The 23,108-nt window shown below is 31.2% G+C and overlaps 1 protein-coding gene across 2 annotated transcripts in view; it reads left to right on the top strand.

Moving 5' to 3' along the window:
* The first annotated feature begins 2,508 nt into the window (after nucleotides 1–2,508).
* LOC143063366 (kinesin-like protein KIF14) overlaps nucleotides 2,509–23,108 on the top strand; it is a 38,293-nt gene continuing 17,693 nt past the window's right edge. Inside the window, exons 1-8 of one of the 2 annotated variants that reach the window (XM_076235482.1) lie at nucleotides 2,509–2,704; nucleotides 4,146–4,386; nucleotides 4,987–5,241; nucleotides 6,898–7,006; nucleotides 15,088–15,183; nucleotides 15,569–15,760; nucleotides 20,295–20,536; nucleotides 22,301–22,403. In XM_076235482.1, the coding sequence (XP_076091597.1) occupies nucleotides 2,638–2,704; nucleotides 4,146–4,386; nucleotides 4,987–5,241; nucleotides 6,898–7,006; nucleotides 15,088–15,183; nucleotides 15,569–15,760; nucleotides 20,295–20,536; nucleotides 22,301–22,403 (1,305 nt within the window). In that variant the 5' untranslated portion in view covers nucleotides 2,509–2,637. Of the gene's footprint in view, nucleotides 2,705–3,442; nucleotides 4,387–4,986; nucleotides 5,242–6,897; nucleotides 7,007–15,087; nucleotides 15,184–15,568; nucleotides 15,761–20,294; nucleotides 20,537–22,300; nucleotides 22,404–23,108 lie in introns of those variants that run through there. The other variant, XM_076235481.1, reaches the window with a different exon arrangement.

Genomic DNA, 23,108 nt, shown 5'->3' with positions numbered 1-23,108 from the left:
ATACAATCAAACGTTATAATTCTAACCATCGGAACTGATGGAAAACAACTGTCATATCTGCGACTGTGTATTGACATTATGAGCAACCCATACAGAGGGTTCTGAGTTCACAAACATGTTTATCCCCGCAACATTCTTTATGTGGCTGTCAAGAATCAGAAACCTGTAATTCAGTGGATTTTTGTTGATTTCTGTCGTATATGTTTATTGTAAATTATAGTTTTAATTTCGACCGTTAGTTTTCTAAACTAAATAGTTTCGTATTTTTCATGTCAGGGCCTTTTATAGCCAACCTTTCAGTAGGGTTTTTTTTCCATTGTCGAAGGTCTAATGGTTGCCTATAATTGCTTACATCCACTTCATTTGAACTTTGGTGGATAGTTGTCTCTTTTGACAATCATACCACTTTTATTTTGATGATACTATAGGTTAATGTGATAATAGTTTTGGTCCATCAGCCAGAGGTGTGCATAAATACATCACAAACAAACAACAAAACTGACTAAATAAATTGAACATACATACAAACAAATTTAACAAAGACACCCAACAAAATATAGTTAGTAGTAGATGGTACATACAGTATATGTATAGTATACACTTTCTTGATAAAGAACAGATTAATAAAATATGAATACAACTATAAACAAAATGAAAGCGACACTGTAAAAATATCTTGCGTCCGTTCTTCACCTCTAGACCCACCTTCAGCAGGAAAGCCTATGCAAGGCAACACCCAGATAGTCAAATACATAAATACCAAGTCACGTTTAATAGTCATAAGAATAGCACAAAGGCATCTACATATCGGGAAAACAACTGAATAGTTATATTTTGATTAGGCACTGGAGATGTTTAACAAAGTCTGAGTGGTCGCAGCTGTAAGCTCTTGAATATCGTATGAGTTGAGAAAAAAAATTACTCCAAACTAGCCATATTAATGTTCTTCCATGCTAAGGAGCTTCATAACGTGCAAAGAGTGTGTGTACTGGGTATTAGGGTACATTATTGTAAATGCTCGTCAGAATGATTCTTCCATACCCCGATGGCATACCAATATTTATATTTTGTTCACCAACTATATATATATACCAACCTTGTGGCAAATATTATAAACAACCAGTCAACATAACTTACGTACAAAAAAGAAGATGTGGTATCATTGCCAATGAGACAACTCTCCACAAGAGACCAAAATGACACAGAAATTTACAACTATAGGTCACCGTACGGCCTTCAACAATGAGCAAAGCCTATACCAAATATTCAGCTATAAAGGCCCAGAAATGACAATGTAAAACAATTCAAACGAGAAAACTAACGGCTTTATTTATATAAAAAAAATGTTTCTGTTTCTTACACATTACTGTGCATCAATACATCCCGCACAGTGCTACAGTCGATCCTTGCTTTGGATCGTATCCCCCAGACGAGAAAATTGGAGTATATTTCTATACACCGGGACACTCTCAATACTATACTAACATTGTCAAAAATCTACAGGATGACATTTAACAGTTTTCAATAAAAAAAGATATACTAGTATAGTGAAATGTATTTTTAAATTTTTTTATCATGAAAGAAGCACAACATCCCCAAGTTCCTTAGTACCTATGTACTTTTTTTTGTATTTAGGACTATTTTGTTCTATCTTAACAAAATTGAGAATGAAAATGGGGAATGTGTCAAAGAGACAACAACCCGACCATATAACAGACAACAGCAGAAAGTTGGACGTTTGGTCATTGAGCTGGTAGTTTGTCGTAGGTATTGTAGTTTTGTGTTTTCCATTGGTGTATTCATATTTTTGTATTAAAGTCAGTCTCTTAACACATCGGAAGGTTAATTGTAAAAGTATTTTTTTCTAGTCAAACACATCAGATGGAAAATTGTGAAAATTGTGTAATGAAATAAATCTTCTTAATGATTAATATGCCTAAACTCTAGTCTGATTCTCCCCTCTTTCTTCCTAAATTACTTAAAATTTTGAATAAACGGTCTTATTTTTATGTTTAAAAAGTAAACTAGGAAACACCACTATTTGAAAAAATCAAATAAAAAAAAAAACATATAAAAAAATAGAATTAAGAAAAACTAAATAAATGTGCACTAAAAAAAAAATGACAAACATCCATAATGATAAATATAAACAAAAACAAATATGTATTGTAGAAAAGATGAGAGAGAAAAGTCAGACGAAGTTGTTTTTACAATTTATATGTTTCAGTTCTAACCATCTGCTGATTGACATAAAAATAAACATTACTTGATAACAGACACCTATAAAAATTAAAGGATAATACTTAAAAAGTTAATTTGATTTTCCTGTCGATTAGGATCATCGATGTTACGTCATTCAGGTGATAATCACAGGTAATTGCCACACGTGCCATAATGACAGTAAAATTGTAAAATTATTAGATAAACAGCACCTTTCCCGTGTCGCCTAAACCAATTAAATGGGAGGGACCTTATGACACCGGTGTTTGGACATAAGTGGCAAATGGTCAATGTTTACTCCACTCTTAAATTTATATATAGATTTTATATTTCGCGGATACAAATCAAATGAAAATATTTATTATGACTAGGAGACAGTAAATTTTGTTTGAAGGAGAATTTATTTATGATAAGAAAATGAGGAACAATAAAAGGAAAACTTTATGTGCATCGTCAGGTGGTACACCATTACAGTGGAGAAAGGGTAAGAAAACTTTTTAAAGATAAAATTGTAAAAGAAAAAGTTTTAATTCAAGTCATAATGGAGTTTAGCTGCTGGATATTTTTCGTACTTATTCTTATGATAGAATCCGATCAGTATTTTCAAAGAAAATGACTTTTACAAAATAGCAATAATAATTCATAATTTTTTAAAAATATATAACCATAGATGTAATACATCTATAATATAACCAAAGACATAAAATGTATTATATGTCTTTGATATAACCATAGATGGGTATTACATCTAACAAAGTACATTGCAATGCCGCAATTTTGTTAACTAGTTGAAAATTCAGTACCTGCATGCTTAGATAATAAGACATCGTTTATAAACATTTTGGTGCAAATTACTGACTGTTTCAACTTTGGTCAATAAAGCATTGATATTCAAAATATATTATATTGCAAATCTTTATATAGAAGTTTTTACACATAAAATAAAGTTCGTTCCCTTTACACTGAAATATATCTCATAATTGAAAATCGAAAACTACTGTATGCTAATTAAATTCGATATTCTATATGGTTGTTTAAGTTAGCTGTATTGACTTTTAAATTGTTGTCCTTAAATTATTTTCACATTAAATTATGGATCTTATTTTTTGTTTAAATTTTGTTAGAGAAGTAACTTTTAAATTTCTCTGACGGATTTTCATCTGGTTTGCCTCCAGAAATCGATCTAGCTATTTTAATCGCCTTAACTTTTAACCAATCATTTCCTTCGTTACGAAGTCTTAAGGACCTTGTGGAGGCCATTTCAAATTTTGTAAACACTACGATTTGAATGAATGGAAGTAAATGAAGCGAAAACAACCTTTTAAATCTTAAAAGTCTTGGAATAAGTGACAGTTTTGATGTTTTTATTTCCACACTAGATTTTCTGTGATCGTTCAACTTTTACAGTGATATATTTTCGTCCCAAAAAATTGTATGTTTTGTTCTGTTTATCAATCTCCTTTCCATGACAATCTAACATAGGGGATTTTGTTCGTAATTGCGTTTTTGTATGTCTATTGTGGTGAAAATGTCATCCTCTGCAACGAAAATACCGGGACTATCTTTGTCGGCGAGGAATAAACGAAAATTGCCTGAAGTTCCAAACGTGTGTATACAAAATGGCACAGAAAGTTTAAAAACCCATGCAAAGTTTAATCCAGAAACTGTTGAAATATCAATAGGTGGTACACACAGTAGAGGACGAATTAAACCAGGATCTGAATGTATAAAATTGTCGTTTGACAAAACAAATTCTTCAGATGATTCTCTCTCTGCATATGAAAGTAATACAAGTACTTTATCAGGTGACACAACATTCACAAATTCAAGTGTTTGTGACCAGTCAACTGATAATGCAGAACATGATTCTATTACAAATTGGACTAATAACAAAGAATGTAATAAAGAAAACTTTCTTACTCCAGTTAAGGAACCAAGAGGACCCCCTGAAATGGACAGGTTTGATTTTATTTCGCCAAACACTTGCAAGACCCCTAAAAGGAGATACACAGAAGGTGACAAGTTGATTGCCACTCCAGAATGTTATAATGCAGTACAGCTTGAGGATTTATCACGATTTGAATTCCACAGCGATGATGATGATCAACCAAGGGAAGATAGTAGTAGTCTAACAGTAGCAGTACGAGTTCGACCTCTCAATGCAAGGTACAGTAGTCTTGTCATTATTGTCAGTTTTGAGTTTTTTGTTGAGGGAACTTGATAAGAGATTAAGAACACATTTCCTTTTTTACTTAAAAAATGTTTTATATCTAAGTATTGCTCTGAGTCTCTAATAGGGTCATTGACCTATTTAAATAAATTTTTCATGTACAGTACACAATGTATTTTAACTTATTTTTTATTGTACATCCATGAAAATCATGATAATGATATCAATTGTACATGTAATGACATTCAAAAATTGTATTTTAAGTGATGGATGCCTCCGGGTGCAGGAATTTCTCGCTACATTGAAGACCTGTAGGTGACCTTCTGCTGTTGTTTTTTTTTCTATGGTCGGGTTGTTGTCTCTTTGGCACATTCCCCATTTCCATTCTCAATTTTATTGTCACTTATTTTCCAATTCTTGCATTGTGTTGCAGCACATGTTCATTTATTTGTTTCCTGAATAAAGTATAGTTTATATTAAATTGTGTGAATTTGTATTTTGTACAATAATATTTATGCATATTGAATTGTACAAATTTGTTTAACAATGTTTACATCATGTACATGTACATTATATCTGATAAAATATTTTTTCAGAGAAGAAAAGATAGGCAACATCCGCTGTGTGGTATCTATGTGTGATAAAGAAACAACAGTTACTAAGGATAATGGTTCTAAACAGACATTTACATATGATTTTTCATTCTGGTCATATGATAAACAAAATGGCAATTTTTCTGACCAAGAAAGAATATACAAGTTATTGGCCCAACCTTTACTGGTCAAAGCTTTTGAAGGCTATAACACATGTTTATTTGCATATGGTCAAACTGGAAGTGGAAAAAGTTACAGGTACATATGAAATGTAATAAAACAGTTGTTTTTTTGTGTATTTTTACCATGTTTACACTAAGTATATACGTATGCACCATATTTTTACCATGTTTACACTAAGTATATACGAATGCACCATATTTTTAAAATATATAGCCCACCCTTTAGTTTTTTGTCATTTTTTATTAAGCACTGTTAGAGTCAGAATGTTCCCCCCATAGACTCAATGTAAAAAATAGGTAAAATAAAAAAAAATCCTTATGTACAATGTCAATGATGTACCTACCCTATTTTTTTGAAAGATGTAATAGAAAACACACTTTTTTTGGCTGATTACATTTGTACAGGACTACATGTACATGTACTAAAATATCTATATTATAGATCTATATTAGTTATAGTCATTTGTACCAGTAAACAATATAAAGGTGAAATATAGGTAAACTCTCTTGGTGGCAGAGATCTACAGTACATGTATACATGTTGTATATAGTATAAAGGTCTCTTGCTGGTCATGCTATAGCTACATGTAAATGTACATTTTAGTGTTGAATTCAAAACAAGCAGACAGCAATGATATTTTTGTGACCTGTCCATTTAAAACCTAATGAACAGAGATTTCAGAATGATCAACACAATATCATTACTACAGTCATTGTACTAGCATTAATTGTGAAATCAAAAGTTAAAGTAATTTTCAAATGATGCAACATGTTTGCACTGTCATGACTGTATAAAAAAAGCTCAAAAAACTCTTAAATGAGGATAAAAACCTTGAAAAATGCTGAATATAAGGCCAATAAAACATGTATGTAATTATCACACTACATTTATATTCAGAGTTTCATATTAAACAATTTAAACTGATACCAGTCAGAGATATAACTCTATAGAGTTATTACAGAAAATAACTTGCATGTGTTATTACAGATTTTCTTCCTAAAATTTTCTAAATCTGTAATAACATATGTTTGTTATTTGTAAAATTATTTCATTTATAGTGGACTCTAGGGAACTTTTGAGACTTTGTGCAGAAACTAAATGCATAGCCTTGATAATTAATTTTTAAATTGAATTTATACATTTTTGATTAACCTTGGTAAATCAATGAGACAAGGCTATTAAGGAATTAACTTAGCTGTGATAACAAGGCTTAGTTATTAAAGGAATTTAACTTATTATATAAGACACTTGGGAATTACTGAGAAACTTGCACAGAACCTCATTACATGATCTGGTCATTATTTCTTACAATAAATTAAAATACATTATAATTAAGCATGATCTATGTCTGAGCAAATCCTTTGAAGTGATATAGAGAAGCTGTGATAACACCCTTTAGTTATTACAGACATATTTTTTCTGTGATAACATATAGGTGTATTGTGCAACATGGCAAACTATGAACTGTTATATCTTTCAATAATTAAGTATACATATAGACAAAAGTAATATCAATAGAACTTTTACAAATTTTAACGAAATAAATGATGTATATTGTCCCTTTGAAACATGTAACATATGTTGTTATCAGTGGTTTGATTTTTTAGTCTACAATAACAAATGTATGTTATTTTCCTGTAATAACCCTATAGAGTTATATCCCTGACTGGATATATGCTTTCATTATATCTGTTTTAAATGTCTTTTTACATGTATTTGTTTTGATTACAGTATCATGGGACAAGTAAACGAAGATAGAAATGAAATAGGAATCATTCCCAGGTTTTGCGAAGAATTATTTTCACGAGTAGACCATGAAGTCACCAGAGATTCAGAGATGGTATGTTATTTGTACTAGTACTGTTATATTCTTAGTTATCATGGTATTAAATGTACAACAATGTATGTTGGTGCTTTGCACTTGGTTAACTGTAATATGCCAACTTTTCACTGGGTTAATTTGGCTTATTCTTGATCATGTCATCTGCACGAAAAAATAAAAAGAAACAATATTGATGTGAAGTGTGAACTCACCATTGATTGGAGAATGTTACCCCTACGAAATAGTTCTATGGTTTGAAATCATGTACATGTATTATAACAACCAAGGAAAATATCGGAATTACAGAATTTGTACTTGTACTTTTCTTACACATCTCATGATCTTAACAATGTGTTTCAAATAAATATGCCATATTTATTATGTTTATACATTGTACATGTATTATAAGGGTTTCAAGTACAGGTACTTGTAAAAAAATATTTTGAAGCACTGTACATACATGTACAATGTGCTTATCTTCTAGAACTTTCAAATATTTTGTATATATATAAAATAAAATGATGTGGTTTGATTGACAATGAGACAACTTTCCACCAGAAACAAAATGATCTTTAGGTCACTGTACAGCCTTAAAAAGAGAGAGATGTTTATATTATTAAACAGACTGTTAACCATTCCAGTGTTCCAGCTTGAATCTCAGGGCAGAAGGGTGCTACTTGTCTGAAAGGGCACTTTAGCGCAATAACCCAAATTGTAAGGGCACTGTTTGGCAGTGTATTAATAACCTTGAATATATGTATTATATATTGCTAGGCTCAGCTGCAGAACATTACTTGTATTTTAACCTTATTCAGAAATTAATGTGTTCCAAATGTTGGTTCCAGTAAGATTTTTTTATTATCAAATTATCATACCATGACACAAAGCATATCATTTTAATTGATGTAAATTCATGCAAACTGTGCATTTTGATCATGAAAAAAATCCTTGGAAAAATCTTTTTTTTTATTTTATAATTTATATAACTTAATTATACAAGTCTATAAAAATAAACAAGTAGTTCTGAAAGATGGAGCTAAACAAAATTGAATTTGTTATGTAATTAAATTATTTACATTAAAACTACTTGTTTAGACATATAGAAGTGGTGCAATCTTGTTATGTTCAAATACAAATTTCTTTGGTTCTTCTTTTAATTTCATACTCGTGGTTATAAAAACAAAACGTTTTTACCAATCTACCAATTTACTCAAAACTTAGTCTGCCTTTTAAATTGTTTTAAATTTTCTTTAAAAATATTTTTTTTTATGTGTACATACATGTACATGTATGCTATGATACGTAAACATTACAAATGGCTAACATGTCAGCATTTTCATTCTGTATTAAATATCTAGTATTTGTTCAATTATCTTAAATCCACTAATTAGCAGTGAACAATCATTAGCAGAGGTGATAAAACTGCCAAAGGCATTAGGTATTTAACTTAATCCTATTGTCAGTTAATTAGTGTTACACAATCACTCAGGTAACAATTTTACCGGAAACGCCAGAAGGCATGAAATTTGTAAAATGTATCTTTTGAAAAGGCAGAGGGGGGCATTCTTTGGCTTTGGAGGGCAGAAGGGCGGGGGTAAGGGCACCAAGGGCGGGGCGCCCTTCTATTTAGGGCAGGCGGGAACACTGCATTCAACAACCTAGAAATAGCTCTGTAGAACATGTCATGTAGAATGAAAACATAATTTAAAGTATATGATTGAGAGTTTCTTGTCCTTTTCAATAAACAACTCCTCATATACTAAAACTTAATAATTAGTTCTTTTGTAAGTGACGCAGTAATTTTCAGTACATTATCTTTGTGATAATATTTGAGAGAATTCCATTACCATTGCCGCCCTAAAATTATAATCTGTTGTCCTCCGCAAAGTAAAATCTATCAATTTGAACCTACTTCATTTGAAGTTTAAATGAAAATTCCATTCTAGTGTTGACTAGGGCTTTACTTGAGTTGTGTATTGTAAATTCTATTGTTTGATTTTTAAATGAACAGTACTCAGCTGTTATTGTTTTCCCTTTCGTAATAATAATATAGGACTTTAAAGTTTGAAGTGATTTTAGTTAAGCATGTTAAATCTACACAGACATTTAAGTATTATGGTCTTTACTGATTTACTTTGATAGTTTTGTCAATAAAGGTTGAAGTGTATTGTTGTAGGATCCATTATCAATTTGTAAACAAAGTGGAAGAATTTTTATTAAAATTTTTGTCAAGTCATAAACTTATTGTTAGAAGTTGATTATTTTTCTTAAAGATGTAAACCCAGCACATACAGTTATATACATACTTTGATCAATGACTTAAACTGTAGCAAAATATAGCAGACAAAATATTTGCACCAACATAAAAGCCTGTACCTTTACTTCATAATGAGCAACTTCTCAATTTATAAAATAAAATGGAAAGAAGATAACTTGGATTATTGGTTTATTGATGTAAATATTTAAACAGTAGGTACCAAATTTCATTGGACCTGGGAATCACCTGAATGTTTAAATAGATAGTAATCAATCATATAGATAATCAAATGATATTCGTCCCATGTGTAACAAAAAATTATTTGAAAGGAAGAATCTAAAATGCACAATATTACATAAGAAATAATGTAGTTACAGAAAATTAGCTTTGACAGATTTAGCTCAAGAGTCCAGTAATGTAACTTTTTTGATAAATAGTCTATTCTTTTTATGAGGTTTATTGATAAAAATTCCCATGTAGAAAGTTATTATCATGATTATTTAAATAAATTATTAATGTAAAAAAAATACAAATAAAATGTTTAGTCTGAGCATTATGGAGAATTTACATTATGTTGAATAGTCAGAAATTATAATAATAGCCAGTCCCATCATGATTTCCAAACAACAGTTGTAAATAAGATTTAACATTCAAAGTATTAAAACTAGTCTTTATAATAATGGACTGACATTAAATATGTATACAGCTGTTATCTAAATACAAATTAAATGAAATGCATTAAAAATATTTATATATTATATAGACTTACTTACTTTCCTTCAATTGTAAACTTTATTAAATATTTATCTTTAAGGAGTCTTTCCTAAAATGTCTGTCGTAATTTATAGAATAAATGAATTTACAATGCAAGTGTTGGTTGTTTAATATACATACAATACTGCTTAATAGAAAGTCTTATAACTAAATAGACTAAATCTGATGTTTACTTTTGTTTAATATACTTCAAATATACCTTAATAAATGCATGCAATAATTTCTGAATTTACTGTCTTCAATTGTCAATCTAAAAAAGAAAACAAAATCAAAACTTATTTTACTTTTTTTTTAGATCTTTCGTTTGACTTTTAATGAATTAACATGCTTTTGATTTTGCTGTCTAAAAAAGAAAACAAAATCAAAACTTATTTTACTTTTTTTTTTAGATCTTTCGTTTGACTTTTAATGAATTAACATGCTTTTGATTTTGCTGTAACCCAGATTTGCGAAAAAAACCGGTCTGCTGATTAATAGAAAGTTTTAAATACGCTCTGATTTGATAAAATATTGATAATTAATAGACCTATGACATGTATGAATGCAAGATCATTTAGAATATAATGTATTGACGTAAAACTAATGTAGGAATAATTAATACAAGAGTCAGTTTTGTAGGTTAATTTGAAATCATACAATAAGTTATTTGAATAGTGGGCCACATAAACCAAAGTGTCAACAATGGTACGTGCTCCTACAATACAATTGTATAAGAATTAAACAGTTAACAGGTCATTATAAACCATAGCTTAATTGTGTGTGGGGATAACGAGTGTCACGTTAATCAACAGTTCTATACATAAACTGATGAATAATAAGATATTGCCGTAATTGGTAGAATTAAATATCTATCAGGTTTGAATGGTTCTTTGTCAGATGTTTGTGCATTAGTTTGGTCCTAGGTTGAACAAATTGGTAGAAAGCATGGGCCATCAAACTTTGTAATGTTTTTATTTTCAGTGAATATTTTTTAAACTTGTCCCAACTGAGATGTCCCTTATTCTATTTGACATGAATCTATGAAAAACAAGTTAATTAATTGTGTTATGATCCATTTGTCCTAGGCCTGCTATTGAAACTCTGAATGGATTTTGATAAGGTCATACAAGTATTTTATAGAAAATCTAGGTTTTATAGCCGTAAAAAACATTAAACTTTTTTTATGACTTGTATTATATATTTTGTTAAAGTACTAAAATCAAACCAGTTTTATTGAAATTTAATGTTTTGTCTGATCGATATATTAATAAATTCCCATTATTGTTCTATTTGGCATATAATTCCAACGTTAACATGTATAATAAATTGTTAACCTTGTATGATTGAAGACATTAAGATTAGTGGGTGTTAAAACTTGTTATAATTCTATGATGTAATATTATACTTTCTATTGTGTTTTATTCTTATCAAGATCGACAAAAAACAAAATATGTTTGTAGACTTTCAAAATTCTCTTTGGGGGTGTACATTACATTATCTGGTTTTGATCTTTAATTAGATTTATAGCAATAAACATAATGAATTGTAATCTTTTGTAATACAGTTGATTTTTATCCAAATGTTTTGTATGTTTTCATGTACAACATATACAATGAAGATGGAATTTGTATAATTTTATAAAGTTTGTGTTATCAGTCAGAGCTCAGACATAAATAAGTCTGAATCTGCTTTTGACTTATAGATGTCTAAATTTGTAAGTTTTAGGATTTGTCTCCCTTTAATGCAAGACAAAATACGACTTAAATAAGTCAAATATTGTTAAGCAAGAAATGATGGACCAGAATCAAAAAGTTGCAAATATCAACTCCTACAAGTCGATAAGTTACCAAAATTGGTCAACTTCAAGAACCACGCATACTTATAAAAAGGTCATGCATCTAAATCAAATAATGACAACATTGAAAGCCAATGCCTTGTCTTCTAAAGAAAAATATGAATGAGAGTCTGAAAAATCGAGGATCATGTTAATTAGAGCGCATTTGTTTCTAACCTAAACGATGTAAACGATTACGCGCGTAGTCGCTTAATCCATTTGTTTCTTACATTTTTTTGTCAACGTTGACATCGTTCACGTAAACGATGTACGCGCAAAATAGTCGCGTAGTCGTTGATCGTTTATCGTTGAGACGTGTAAACGATCAATTTGTTTCTGCATCTGTCGTTTAAATATTACGAGCACGTGTTGTTTTCGCAAAGTCCTGGTTATTTATTTCCCGCACTTTTACCTGTTTGTTTACAGTGCGTGAGTGTAATCTATTTCTGTCTAACTACGTGGGGTCGATTAAGTTTATTAAACGACGCATTTGTTTCTAGCAGCTTAACGTTTACTAAACGATAGTCATCGATGACAAAATTTCGGGTTAGAAACAAATGCACTCTTAACCTTACAATGCAACCACCTGGATCCACACTTAATGAGGTAAAACATCTGTGTTTAGTAAGGATGTTCAATTAGATAATTAAATATAGATAGATCAATTCCTTGTGAACTCTCAGACAGGTTTTTACTGTCAAAGGTGGTGTAGTTTGGCCTCCAAGTCAAGTTAAGTTTTTTCATCAACATAAATACACCTAAACAAGTCTGTCATTTTGTGACTTAGATAAGTCTAAAATTGAAAACACATTTTTATAAAGAATACATGTTTTGACTTCTTTAAGTCAAAAACAGAAATAGACTTGTTTATGTCTGAGCTCTGACTGGTTATATTCCATGTATTCTCAAACCATCTTTAATTTCATAGTCAAATTACAAGTCATCATTAGTATTGAAATATGTATGACTATGGATGCCAAACTTATAATTGTCATGATTGTGCTATTTTGGACTTGTTGCATTCAAATGTTGCCTGACAGCGTCCAACTGTGATGACACATGTTGATTGCTTCTGTCATGTGGTGGTCATGTCACAATGTGTTAAAAAATTCTCCTTAAAAACTTCTTGACAACATTCAACCAAACTTGAACAGACTTTTCTTTAGAACATGAAGTTTTGCACCTGCTATTTTGGTATTTAATTCGAATGATTTTTACTTTCTTTTGGCATGTTTGGACATTTCTTCTCATACATGTATCATTTTGAGATAGCAGGAAACACACATGTTCTTATAGAAAAATAACTTTGAATTTATCCTTGCCTCTGGCTGAAAAGTTCATAAACCCATAGAAGTAAATAAATTAATATAGGATGCATATTTTAGTGTACATGATGTAAAAATCAGTTTCAGTGCAGTATGTACATTTAACCATTTTTGCCTTGCATGCTCAACAATAATGTTTAAATTCATTATATATTTTAAGATACACCACACTAATTTTCTTATAAGTAGCTGGGGTATAATATGCAAAAATGCAGATTATTTTAATTCCCATACAAAGTAATTAACAAGCTTATAAAATTGATTTTTTAGGTTTTGTGGTTAGAACATGCTAGTTAAAGCTATCATATGGCAATCTGAGAGATTTAAATTTAAGTCTACATTTTAAATGTGAAAAATTTTGTGGTTAGCTAGGCCAAAAGAAAAAATTGTATAACTAAACATAAATTATTGTTTAAAGTTCACTTTATATCCAGTATGAAAATATTGTTTTAGTCCTAGATCTATCTGATTTTAAACTATTATAGCATGATCCCATGTTCTCATTGTTATATTTATCATTTTATGAATAAAGTTGAAATTAAGTCATATTTCAATTTATTGGTATTCCCAATACTAATTATATCTACTGTATAGTGAATACATTTAGTACATATTAAGTTTTGCTGAAGCCATAGCATTAATAGATGTCCCATTTATTCGTGTAGAGTACAAACAGTTTTAAAAAAACCAACATATATACAATGATATATGCTTGTCTTGATCTTGTACAGTTAAAACAGCAGATGAATATTTTAGTTTGAACAATATTTTATTTTCGAAAGGGCACAAAATACAATTATACAATATAAATACAGGGTTTCAGAAACAAGAAGAACTATTATAAAGCCGTCTCCCTTAGATAAATATTTTAGTCTGAACAATATTTTATTTTCAAAAGGGCACAAAATACAATTATACAATAGAAATACAGGGTTTCAGAAACAAGAAGAACTATTATAAAGCCGTCTCCCTTAGATGAATATTTTAGTCTGAACAATATTTTATTTTCAAAAGGGCACAAAATACAATTATACAATAGAAATACAGGGTTTCAGAAACAAGAAGAACTATTATAAAGCCGTCTCCCTTAGATGAATATTTTAGTCTGAACAATATTTTATTTTCAAAAGGGCACAAAATACAATTATACAATAGAAATACAGGGTTTCAGAAACAAAAAGAACTATTATAAAGCTGTCTCCCTTAGATGAATGCACTAGGAATGAGATAGATAATTGTGTTAATAGAGGTATAATACAGAAAGCAGGATATGTACAGACTATTTGTTTGTCTAATTATAACATGCCTTTGGAATAAAATGTTAATCCTTATTATCAGATTATACTGTAGTTAATCTGATTTTAAACCATTTAAGGCTAATTCAGTTACAGTAGAATATTACACAGTAAAACCTATTCCTGATATGTTTGTAGTCCCATATATAAATAAACAATTATGTATGTGGCACAGATTAATATGTATAGAATAATGGCATTTGTGTTTTTGATACTAACTTCATCCCCAAGAATATCAAGCAAACACACAAAAAATTAAGGGCAAGCTAATTCGAGCTGTTGAAGTCAGTATAAAAAAATAAAATGCCATTATTCTCTTTATATGAATATATATGTATATATTTGTGTTGTTATAAGAATATGATCATGAAATAAAATGAAATTGTCAGTAAAACTATTTTTACAAGTAAAAAATGTTGTGATAGTTGTTCGGTTGAATGAATGAAGTCGCTTGTGTTTGATAAATTGTTGCGAATGGACAAGAACATGTGACGTTGCTTTACTATTACGTGACATGATTACCTTATTATCAAGTATCAGGTCCTGTCTATGGTATAGAAAAATATTAGGCAATAAGATCAAAGGGAAGATTAACAAATTGCCAATAACTCATGTTTACCTCTTTTATATTTCAGGTCAAAATCAATGTCGAAATATCCTTCTTTGAAATTTACAATGAGAAGATCCATGACTTGTTGGCTTCTTCCAAAGAAAAGGGTGGAAAATCACAGGTAAATGATATAAAAATCTTATATTGTTTGAAGAAGATGACTTTCTTACGGTGCAGTATTAGAATAGAAAGTTTGTCTGGTGTCTATAGTTAAGTCCTTTTCATTAGAACTTTGTCAGTTGTTTTCCAGCAGATATTTAATAAATCGGGATTAGAAAAGAGCAATGATGTTTGCTGAGTTTCCACATTTCATAATTTAAAGCAAGGCTATTTCATTTTCTTATTAACATAGTTTAAAATTCTTTCTCTGAGTTTGACTGATTCCTATTCAAGAGAATAGACTGTTTTTTTCTGAATTAAACAGTGTTAATCATGCTGTTTTAAAATTAGAAGCATGAAAAATTTGTCAGGTTGGAAACTTGCCTAGTTTTATATTTTATATTTAGCTTAAAGTACGAGAACATCCCAGTACAGGTCCATATGTGGAAGGCTTATCAATGTATGTTGTCAACTCATTCGAAGATGTGGAAGGGTGGATAACTCTTGGTAACAAAAACAGAGCTACTGCAACCACAGGAATGAATGAAAGAAGTAGCCGATCACACTCTGTCTTCACATTAGTATTGACACAGACAAGGGTAGGTAACTCAAGTCTTTGCCGTTAAAATTCTTCAAAATTAACTTCATGTGTTATGGCATAAATTAAAATGGACCAATTTTGAATTAAAGGTCTTCTTATAAATGGTTAATTCAAATATGAACTTTAGGAGTTAATTTGTTTGAAAAAAATTCAAAACATTTATGTTATATTGCAACAAATGATGAATGAGAGTACAAAATGAATTGAAATATCACATTTTTAGCTCACCTGGCCTGAAGGGCCAAGTGAGCTTTTCCCATCACTTGGCGTCCGGCGTCTGTCGTCTGTCGTCCGTCGTCCGTCGTTAACTTTTACAAAAATCTTCTCCTCTGAAACTACTGGGCCAAATTAAACCAAACTTGGTTACAATCATCATTGGGGTATCTAGTTTAAAAAATGTGTGGCGTGACCTGGCCAACCAACCAAGATGGCCGCCATGGCTAAAAATAGAACATAGGGGTAAAATGCAGTTTTTGGCTTATAACTCAAAAACCAAAGCATTTAGAGCAAATCTGACATTGTAAAATGGTTTATCAGGTCAAGATCTATATGCCCTCAAATTTTCAAATGAATGCGACAACCCGTTATTGGGTTGCTGCCCCTGAACTGGTAATTTTTGGGAATTTTTGCTGTTTTTGGCTATTATCTTGAATATTATTATAGATAGAGATAAACTGTAAACAGCAATAATGTTCAGCAAAATAAGATTTACAAATAAGTCAACATGACCAAAATGGTCAGCTGACCCCTTTAGGAGTTATTGACCTTTATAGTCAATTTTTAACCATTTTTCGTAAATCTTAGTAATCTTTTACAAAAATCTTCTTCTCTGAAACTACAGGGCCAAATTAATCCAAACTTGGCCATAATCCTCTTTGGGATATCTAGTTTAAAAAATGTGTGGCGTGACCCGGCAAACCAACCAAGATGGCTGCCATGGCTAAAAATAGAACATAGGGGTAAAATGCAGTTTTTGGCTTATAACTCAAAAACCAAAGCATTTAGAGCAAATCTGACATGTGGTAAAAGTGTTTATCAGGTCAAGATCTATCTGTCCTGAAATTTTCAGATGAATTGGACAACCTGCTGTTGGGTTGCTGCCCCTGAATTGGTAATTTTAAGGAAATTTTGCTGTTTTTGGTTATTATCTTGAATATTATTATAGATAGAGATAAACTGTAAACAGCAATAATGTTCAGCAAAGTAAGATCTACAAATAAGTCAACATGACCAAAATGGTCAATTGACCCCTTTAGCAGTCAGAGCTCAGACATAAATAAGTCCGAATCTGCTTTTGACTCATAGAGGTCTAAATTTGTAAGTTTTAGGATTTGTCTCCCTTTAATGCAAGACGAAATACGACTTTAATAAGTCAAATATTGTTAAGCAAGAAATGATTGACCAGAATCAAAAAGTTGCAAATATTGACTCCTACAAGTCGATAAGTTACCAAAATTGGTTAACTTCAAGACCCACGCATATTTATAAACAGGTCATGCATCTAAATCAAATAATGACAACATTGAAAGACAATGCTTTGTCTTCTAAAGAAAAATTTGAATGAGAGTCTAAAAAATCGGGGATCATGTTAATTAACCTTACAATGCAACCACCTGGATCCACACTTAATGAGGTAAAACATCTGTGTTTAGTGAGGATGTTCAATTAGATAATTAAATATAGATAGCTCAAGTCCTTGTGAACTCTCAGACAGATTTTTGCTGTCATAGGTGGTGTACTTTGGCCACCAAGTCAAGTTAAGTTTTTTCATCAACATAAATAGACCTAAACAAGTCTGTCATTTTGTGACTTAGATAAGTCTAAAATTGAAAACACATTTCTATAATAAATACATGTTTTGACTTCTTTAAGTCAAAAACAGAAGTCGACTTGTTTATGTCTGAGCTCTGACTGTTTAGGAGTTATTGCCCTTTATAGTCAATCTTTAACCATTTTTCATAAATCTAAGTAATCTTTTACAAAATCTCCACTGAAACTACTAGGCCACAATCATCTTTGGAGTATCTAGTTTGAAAAATGTGTCCGATGACCTGGCCATTCAACCAAGATGGCCGCCACGGCTAAAAATAGAACATAGGTGTAAAATGCAGTTTTTTGCTTATAACTATGAAACCAAAGCATCTAGAGCAAATCTGACAAGAAGTTAAATTGTTAATCAAGTCAATATCTATCTGCCCTGAATTTTTCAGATGAATTGGACAACTGGTTGTTGGGTTGCTGCCCTCCAATTGGTAATTTTTAAAGAAATTTTGCCGTTTTTGGTTATCTTGAATACTATTATAGATAGCGATAAACTGTAAACAGCAATAATGTTCAGCAAAGTAAGATCTACAAATAAGTCAACATGACCTAAATGGTCAATTGACCCCTTAAGGAGTTATTGCCCTTTATAGTCAATTTTTAACAATTTTCATTAATTTGGTAAATTTATGTAAATTTTTACCAAATATAGTTCTCTGTTACTAATGGGCAAAGTTCATGATAGATATAATTGTAAGAAGCAAAATCGTTCAGTAAAGTAAGAACTTCAAACACATCACCATCACCAAAATACAATTTTGTCATGAATCCATTTGTGTCCTTTGTTTAATATGCACATAGACCAAGGTGAGCGACACAGGCTCTTTAGAGCCTCTAGTTCGTAAATCTTAGTAATCTTTTACAAAAATCTTCTTCTCTGAAACTACTGGGCCAAATTAATCCAAACTTGGCCATAATCCTCTTTGGGATATCTAGTTTAAAAAATGTGTGGCGTGACCCGGCAAACCAACCAAGATGGCCGCCATGGCTAAAAATAGAACATAGGGGTAAAATGCAGTTTTTGGCTTAAAACTCAAAAACCAAAGCATTTAGAGCAAATCTGACATGCGGTAAAAGTGTTTATCAGGTCAAGATCTATCTGTCCTGAAATTTTCAGATGAATTGGACAACCTGTTGTTGGGTTGCTGCCCCTGAATTGGTAATTTTAAGGAAATTTTGCTGTTTTTGGTTATTATCTTGAATATTATTATAGATAGAGATAAACTTTAAACAGCAATAATGTTCAGCAAAATAAGATTTACAAATAAGTCAGCATGACCAAAATGGTCAGTTGACCGCTTTAGGAGTTATTGCCCTTTATAGTCAATTTTTAACCATTTTTTCGTAAATCTTAGTAATCTTTTACAAAAATCTTCTTCTCTGAAACTATAGGCCAAATTAAACTAAACTTGGCCACAATCATCATAGGGGTAACTTGTTTAAAAAAGGTGTGGTGTGACCCAGCCAACCAACCAAGATGGCCACCATGGCTAAAAATAGAACATAGGGGTAAAATGCAGTTTTTGGCTTATAACTCAAAAACCAAAGCATTTAGAGCAAATCTGACAATGGGTAAAATTGTTTATCAGGTCAAGATCTATCTGCCCTCAAATTTTCAGATGAATCCGACAACCCGTTGTTGGGTTGCTGCCCCTAAATTGGTAATTTTAAGGAAATTTTACTGTTTTTGGTTATTATCTTGAATATTATTATAGATAGAGATAAACTGTAAACAGCAATAATGTTCAGCAAAGTAAGATTTACAAATAAGTGACTTGACCGAAATTGTCAGTTGACCCCTTTAGGAGTTATTGCCCTTTATAGTCAATTTTTAACCATTTTTCATAAATCTTAGTAATCTTTTACAAAATTCTTCTTCTCTGAAACTACAGGGCCAAATTAATCCAAACTTGGCCACAATCATCTTTGGGGTATCTAGCTTAAAAAATGTGTCCGGTGACCTGGCCATCCAACCAAGATGGCTGCCATAGCTAAAAATAAAACATAGGGGTAAAATGCAGTTTTTGGCTTATAACTCAAAAACCAAAGCATTTAGAGCAAATCTGACATTGGATTGAATTGTTTATCAGGTCGAAATCTATCTGCCCTGATATTTCCAATGAATCGGACAACCCGTTGTTGGGTTGCTGCCCCTAAATTGGTAATTTTAAGGAAATTTTACTGTTTTGGGTTATTATCTTAAATATTATTATAGATAGAGATAAACTTTAAACAGCAATAATGTACAGCAAAGTAAGATTTACAAATAAGTCAACATGACTGAAATGGTCAATTGACCCCCTAAGGAGTTATTGTCCTTTATAGTCAATTTTTAACAATTTTCATAAAATTTGTAAATTTTTACAAACATCTTTTACTGAAACTACTGGGCCAAGTTCATTATAGATAGAGATGATTGTAAGCAGCAAGAATGTTCAGTAAAGTAAGATGTACAAAGTTCAACAAACACATTATTATCACCAAAACACAATTTTGTCATGAATCCATCTGCTTCCTTTGTTTAATATTCACTTAGACCAAGGTGAGCGACACAGGCTCTTTAGAGCCTCTAGTTCATTGTGTCATTATATAAAACAATCCACAAATCAAAAGAGGATACCATATTGAAATGAATATTTATAATCTGAATATTAAAACTGCTAAAGCTGTTTAAATGAAAAAGCCAGATAACATAAAAAACTTCATTTTAGACTGATGAAGTAGGAGTCAAGAAGAATGATCCTCGGAGAATCACTAGTAAGATAAACTTAGTCGACTTGGCAGGAAGTGAAAGGCAGTCTCAGGCAAAGACAGAAGGAGACAGACTAAGGGAGGCAACTAATATCAACAAATCTCTAACTACGCTAGGAATGGTTATCTCCTCTTTGTCTAAAAAATCCACATCAGGAAAGAAGAAGTTCTTCATACCATACAGGGATTCAGTTCTAACTTGGTAAGACATTGAAAAATGCAGTTATTAAAATTTCCAATTATAGTTCATTTACAGATCAACAAGATCAAATCAATAAAAGACAACAATTATCTAAAATTTTCCATAGCACAGACATCCCTGGTGTTGAAGATACAATATAACAGTTTGGATCTAATTTGCATGAGTTTCAATTCATCTGTTTTTATGCCCCATTTATAGGCATTATGTTTTCTGGTATGTGCATCCGTTCGTCCCTCTGTCCCTTCGCCCATTATTCCTTTCGTTCGTTCGTCCCACTACAGGTTAAAGTTTTTGGTCGAGGTAGTTTTTGTCGAGCCTGCAACTTTTGTTGCAGAAAGCTCGACATAGGGATAGTGATCCGGCGGCGGCGGCGGCTACGGCGGCGGCGGTGTTAGCTAACTTCTTAAAAGCTTTATATTTTAGAAGGTGGAAGACCTGGATGCTTCATACTTTGTATATAGATGCCTCATGTTACGAAGTTTCCGTCAGTCACATGTCCACTGTCCTTGACCTCATTTTCATGGTTCAGTGACCACTTGAAAAAAAAGTTCAGATTTTTTGTAATGTTGAATTCTCTCTTATTATAAGTAATAGGATAACTATATTTGATATGTGCGTACCTTGCAAGGTCCTCATGTCTGTCAGACAGTTTTCACTTGACCTCGACCTCATTTCATGGATCAGTAAACAAGGTTAAGTTTTGGTGGTCAAGTCCGTATCTCAGATACTATAAGCAATAGGGCTTGTATATTCGGTGTATGGAAGGACTGTAAGGTGTACATGTCCAACTGGCAGGTGTCATCTGACCTTGACCTCATTTTCATGGTTCAGTGGTTATAGTTAAATTTTTGTGTTTTGGTCTGTTTTTTTCATACTATATGCAATAGGTCTACTGTATTTGTTGTATGGAATGATTGTAAGGTGTACATGTCTAGCGGGCAGATGTCATGTGACCTTGACCTCATTTTCATGGTTCAGTGGTTATAGTTAAATTTTTGTGTTTTGGTCTGTTTTTTTCATACTATATGCAATAGGTCTACTATATTTGTTGTATGGAATGATTGTAAGGTGTACATGTCTAGCGGGCAGATGTCATGTGACCTTGACCTCATTTTCATGGTTCAGTGGTCAAAGTTAAGTTTTTGAGTTTTGGTCTATTTATCTAATACTATATGCCATAGGTCAACTATATTTGGTGTATGGAAATATTTTATGATCTTTATGTCAGTAGGGCAGGTTTCTTTTGACCATGACCTCATTTTCACGGTTCATTGCACAGTGTTAATTTTTTGTGTTTTGGTCAATTTTTCTTAAACTATAAGTAATAGGTCAACTATATATGTTGTATAGAAGCATTGTTAGCTGTACATGTCTGCCTGGCATGGTTCATCTGACCTTGACCTCATTTTCATGGTTCATTGGTCGTTGTTTAGTTATTTTGGTTAATGTTAAGTTAATGAGACAGTTGTAATAAAGCTTTATACTTAGGACTATCAACATAATATCAATGATTAATATAGAAGGCGAGACATTTCAGCATGTGCACTCTTGTTGATGAAGTTGAAGTCAAATCAACTTGAAACTTAGTAGACATGTTTCCTATGATAAGATCTTTCTAATTTTAATGTAAAATAAGAGATTTTCCTCCATTTTCACGGTCCATTAAACATAGAAAATGATGGGGCATCCGTGTACTGGGGACACATTCTTGTTGAGTTATAATCTCACTGTCCCAAATTTAGATGTTTTTCATATCTTTTTCAGGTTGTTGAAGGAAAGCATAGGTGGGAATTCTAAAACAGCCATGTTAGCAACAATTAGTCCAACTAACTACCACAAAGAGGAAACTCTTAGTACGCTCAGATATCCTTTGTTTAAACATTTACAATATTATATCTGTTAGGGAAGAAATTCATTTTTTAAAATTGTATTCATGACATGTTTGCAAAAATAATACATGTTTATATCTACCATGTTTACAGTTGATATTTATAGTTGAAGTTCTGATTTCTAAAATTATAAAATTTAAATGAAGTTTAGATTTCTGATTTTATAATTACTGTAAATTCAGAAATTGTTGCGATGCTTTTATTATTGGGAAAAATGCCCCAGGGTTATAATCGCAATAATTCAAACTCGCATTTTGAAATTTTGAAATGAATTTAACAGGATTTTTCACAATATTGCAAAAATTAAAATCACTTTTTTAGTCAAAAATGACCAAATCGCAATAATAAATGCACACAATAATTTCTGAATTTACAGTATTAGCTGCAGTTGTGAAATATTTGAAAACTATTTGAAATTATAGGCAGTATATTTAAAAATGTACATATTTACATATTTGTCTTAAAAATCATCTTTACGTATATAAAAGATGATCTGATCAACAATGTGTGTTAGCCAACCTTCCTTTGCTTTAACTATTAAATAATGTAATTTTGTATGCTTGTAAACAATTACATAATCTTGGTTTTAACTCAGACAGAGATCCTGTTTTCAATACAACCATCCAACCCTAAGATCATGGAGGTCAAAATTGTTTGAAGTCATGAAATAGTATATAGTTATA

Source organism: Mytilus galloprovincialis, chromosome 2 (assembly GCF_965363235.1).
Source record: "Mytilus galloprovincialis chromosome 2, xbMytGall1.hap1.1, whole genome shotgun sequence".
Taxonomy (NCBI): Eukaryota; Metazoa; Mollusca; class Bivalvia; order Mytilida; family Mytilidae; genus Mytilus; species Mytilus galloprovincialis.
Note: the sequence above shows the minus strand (reverse complement) of the source record. Positions and strands in the feature narration are given on the sequence as shown.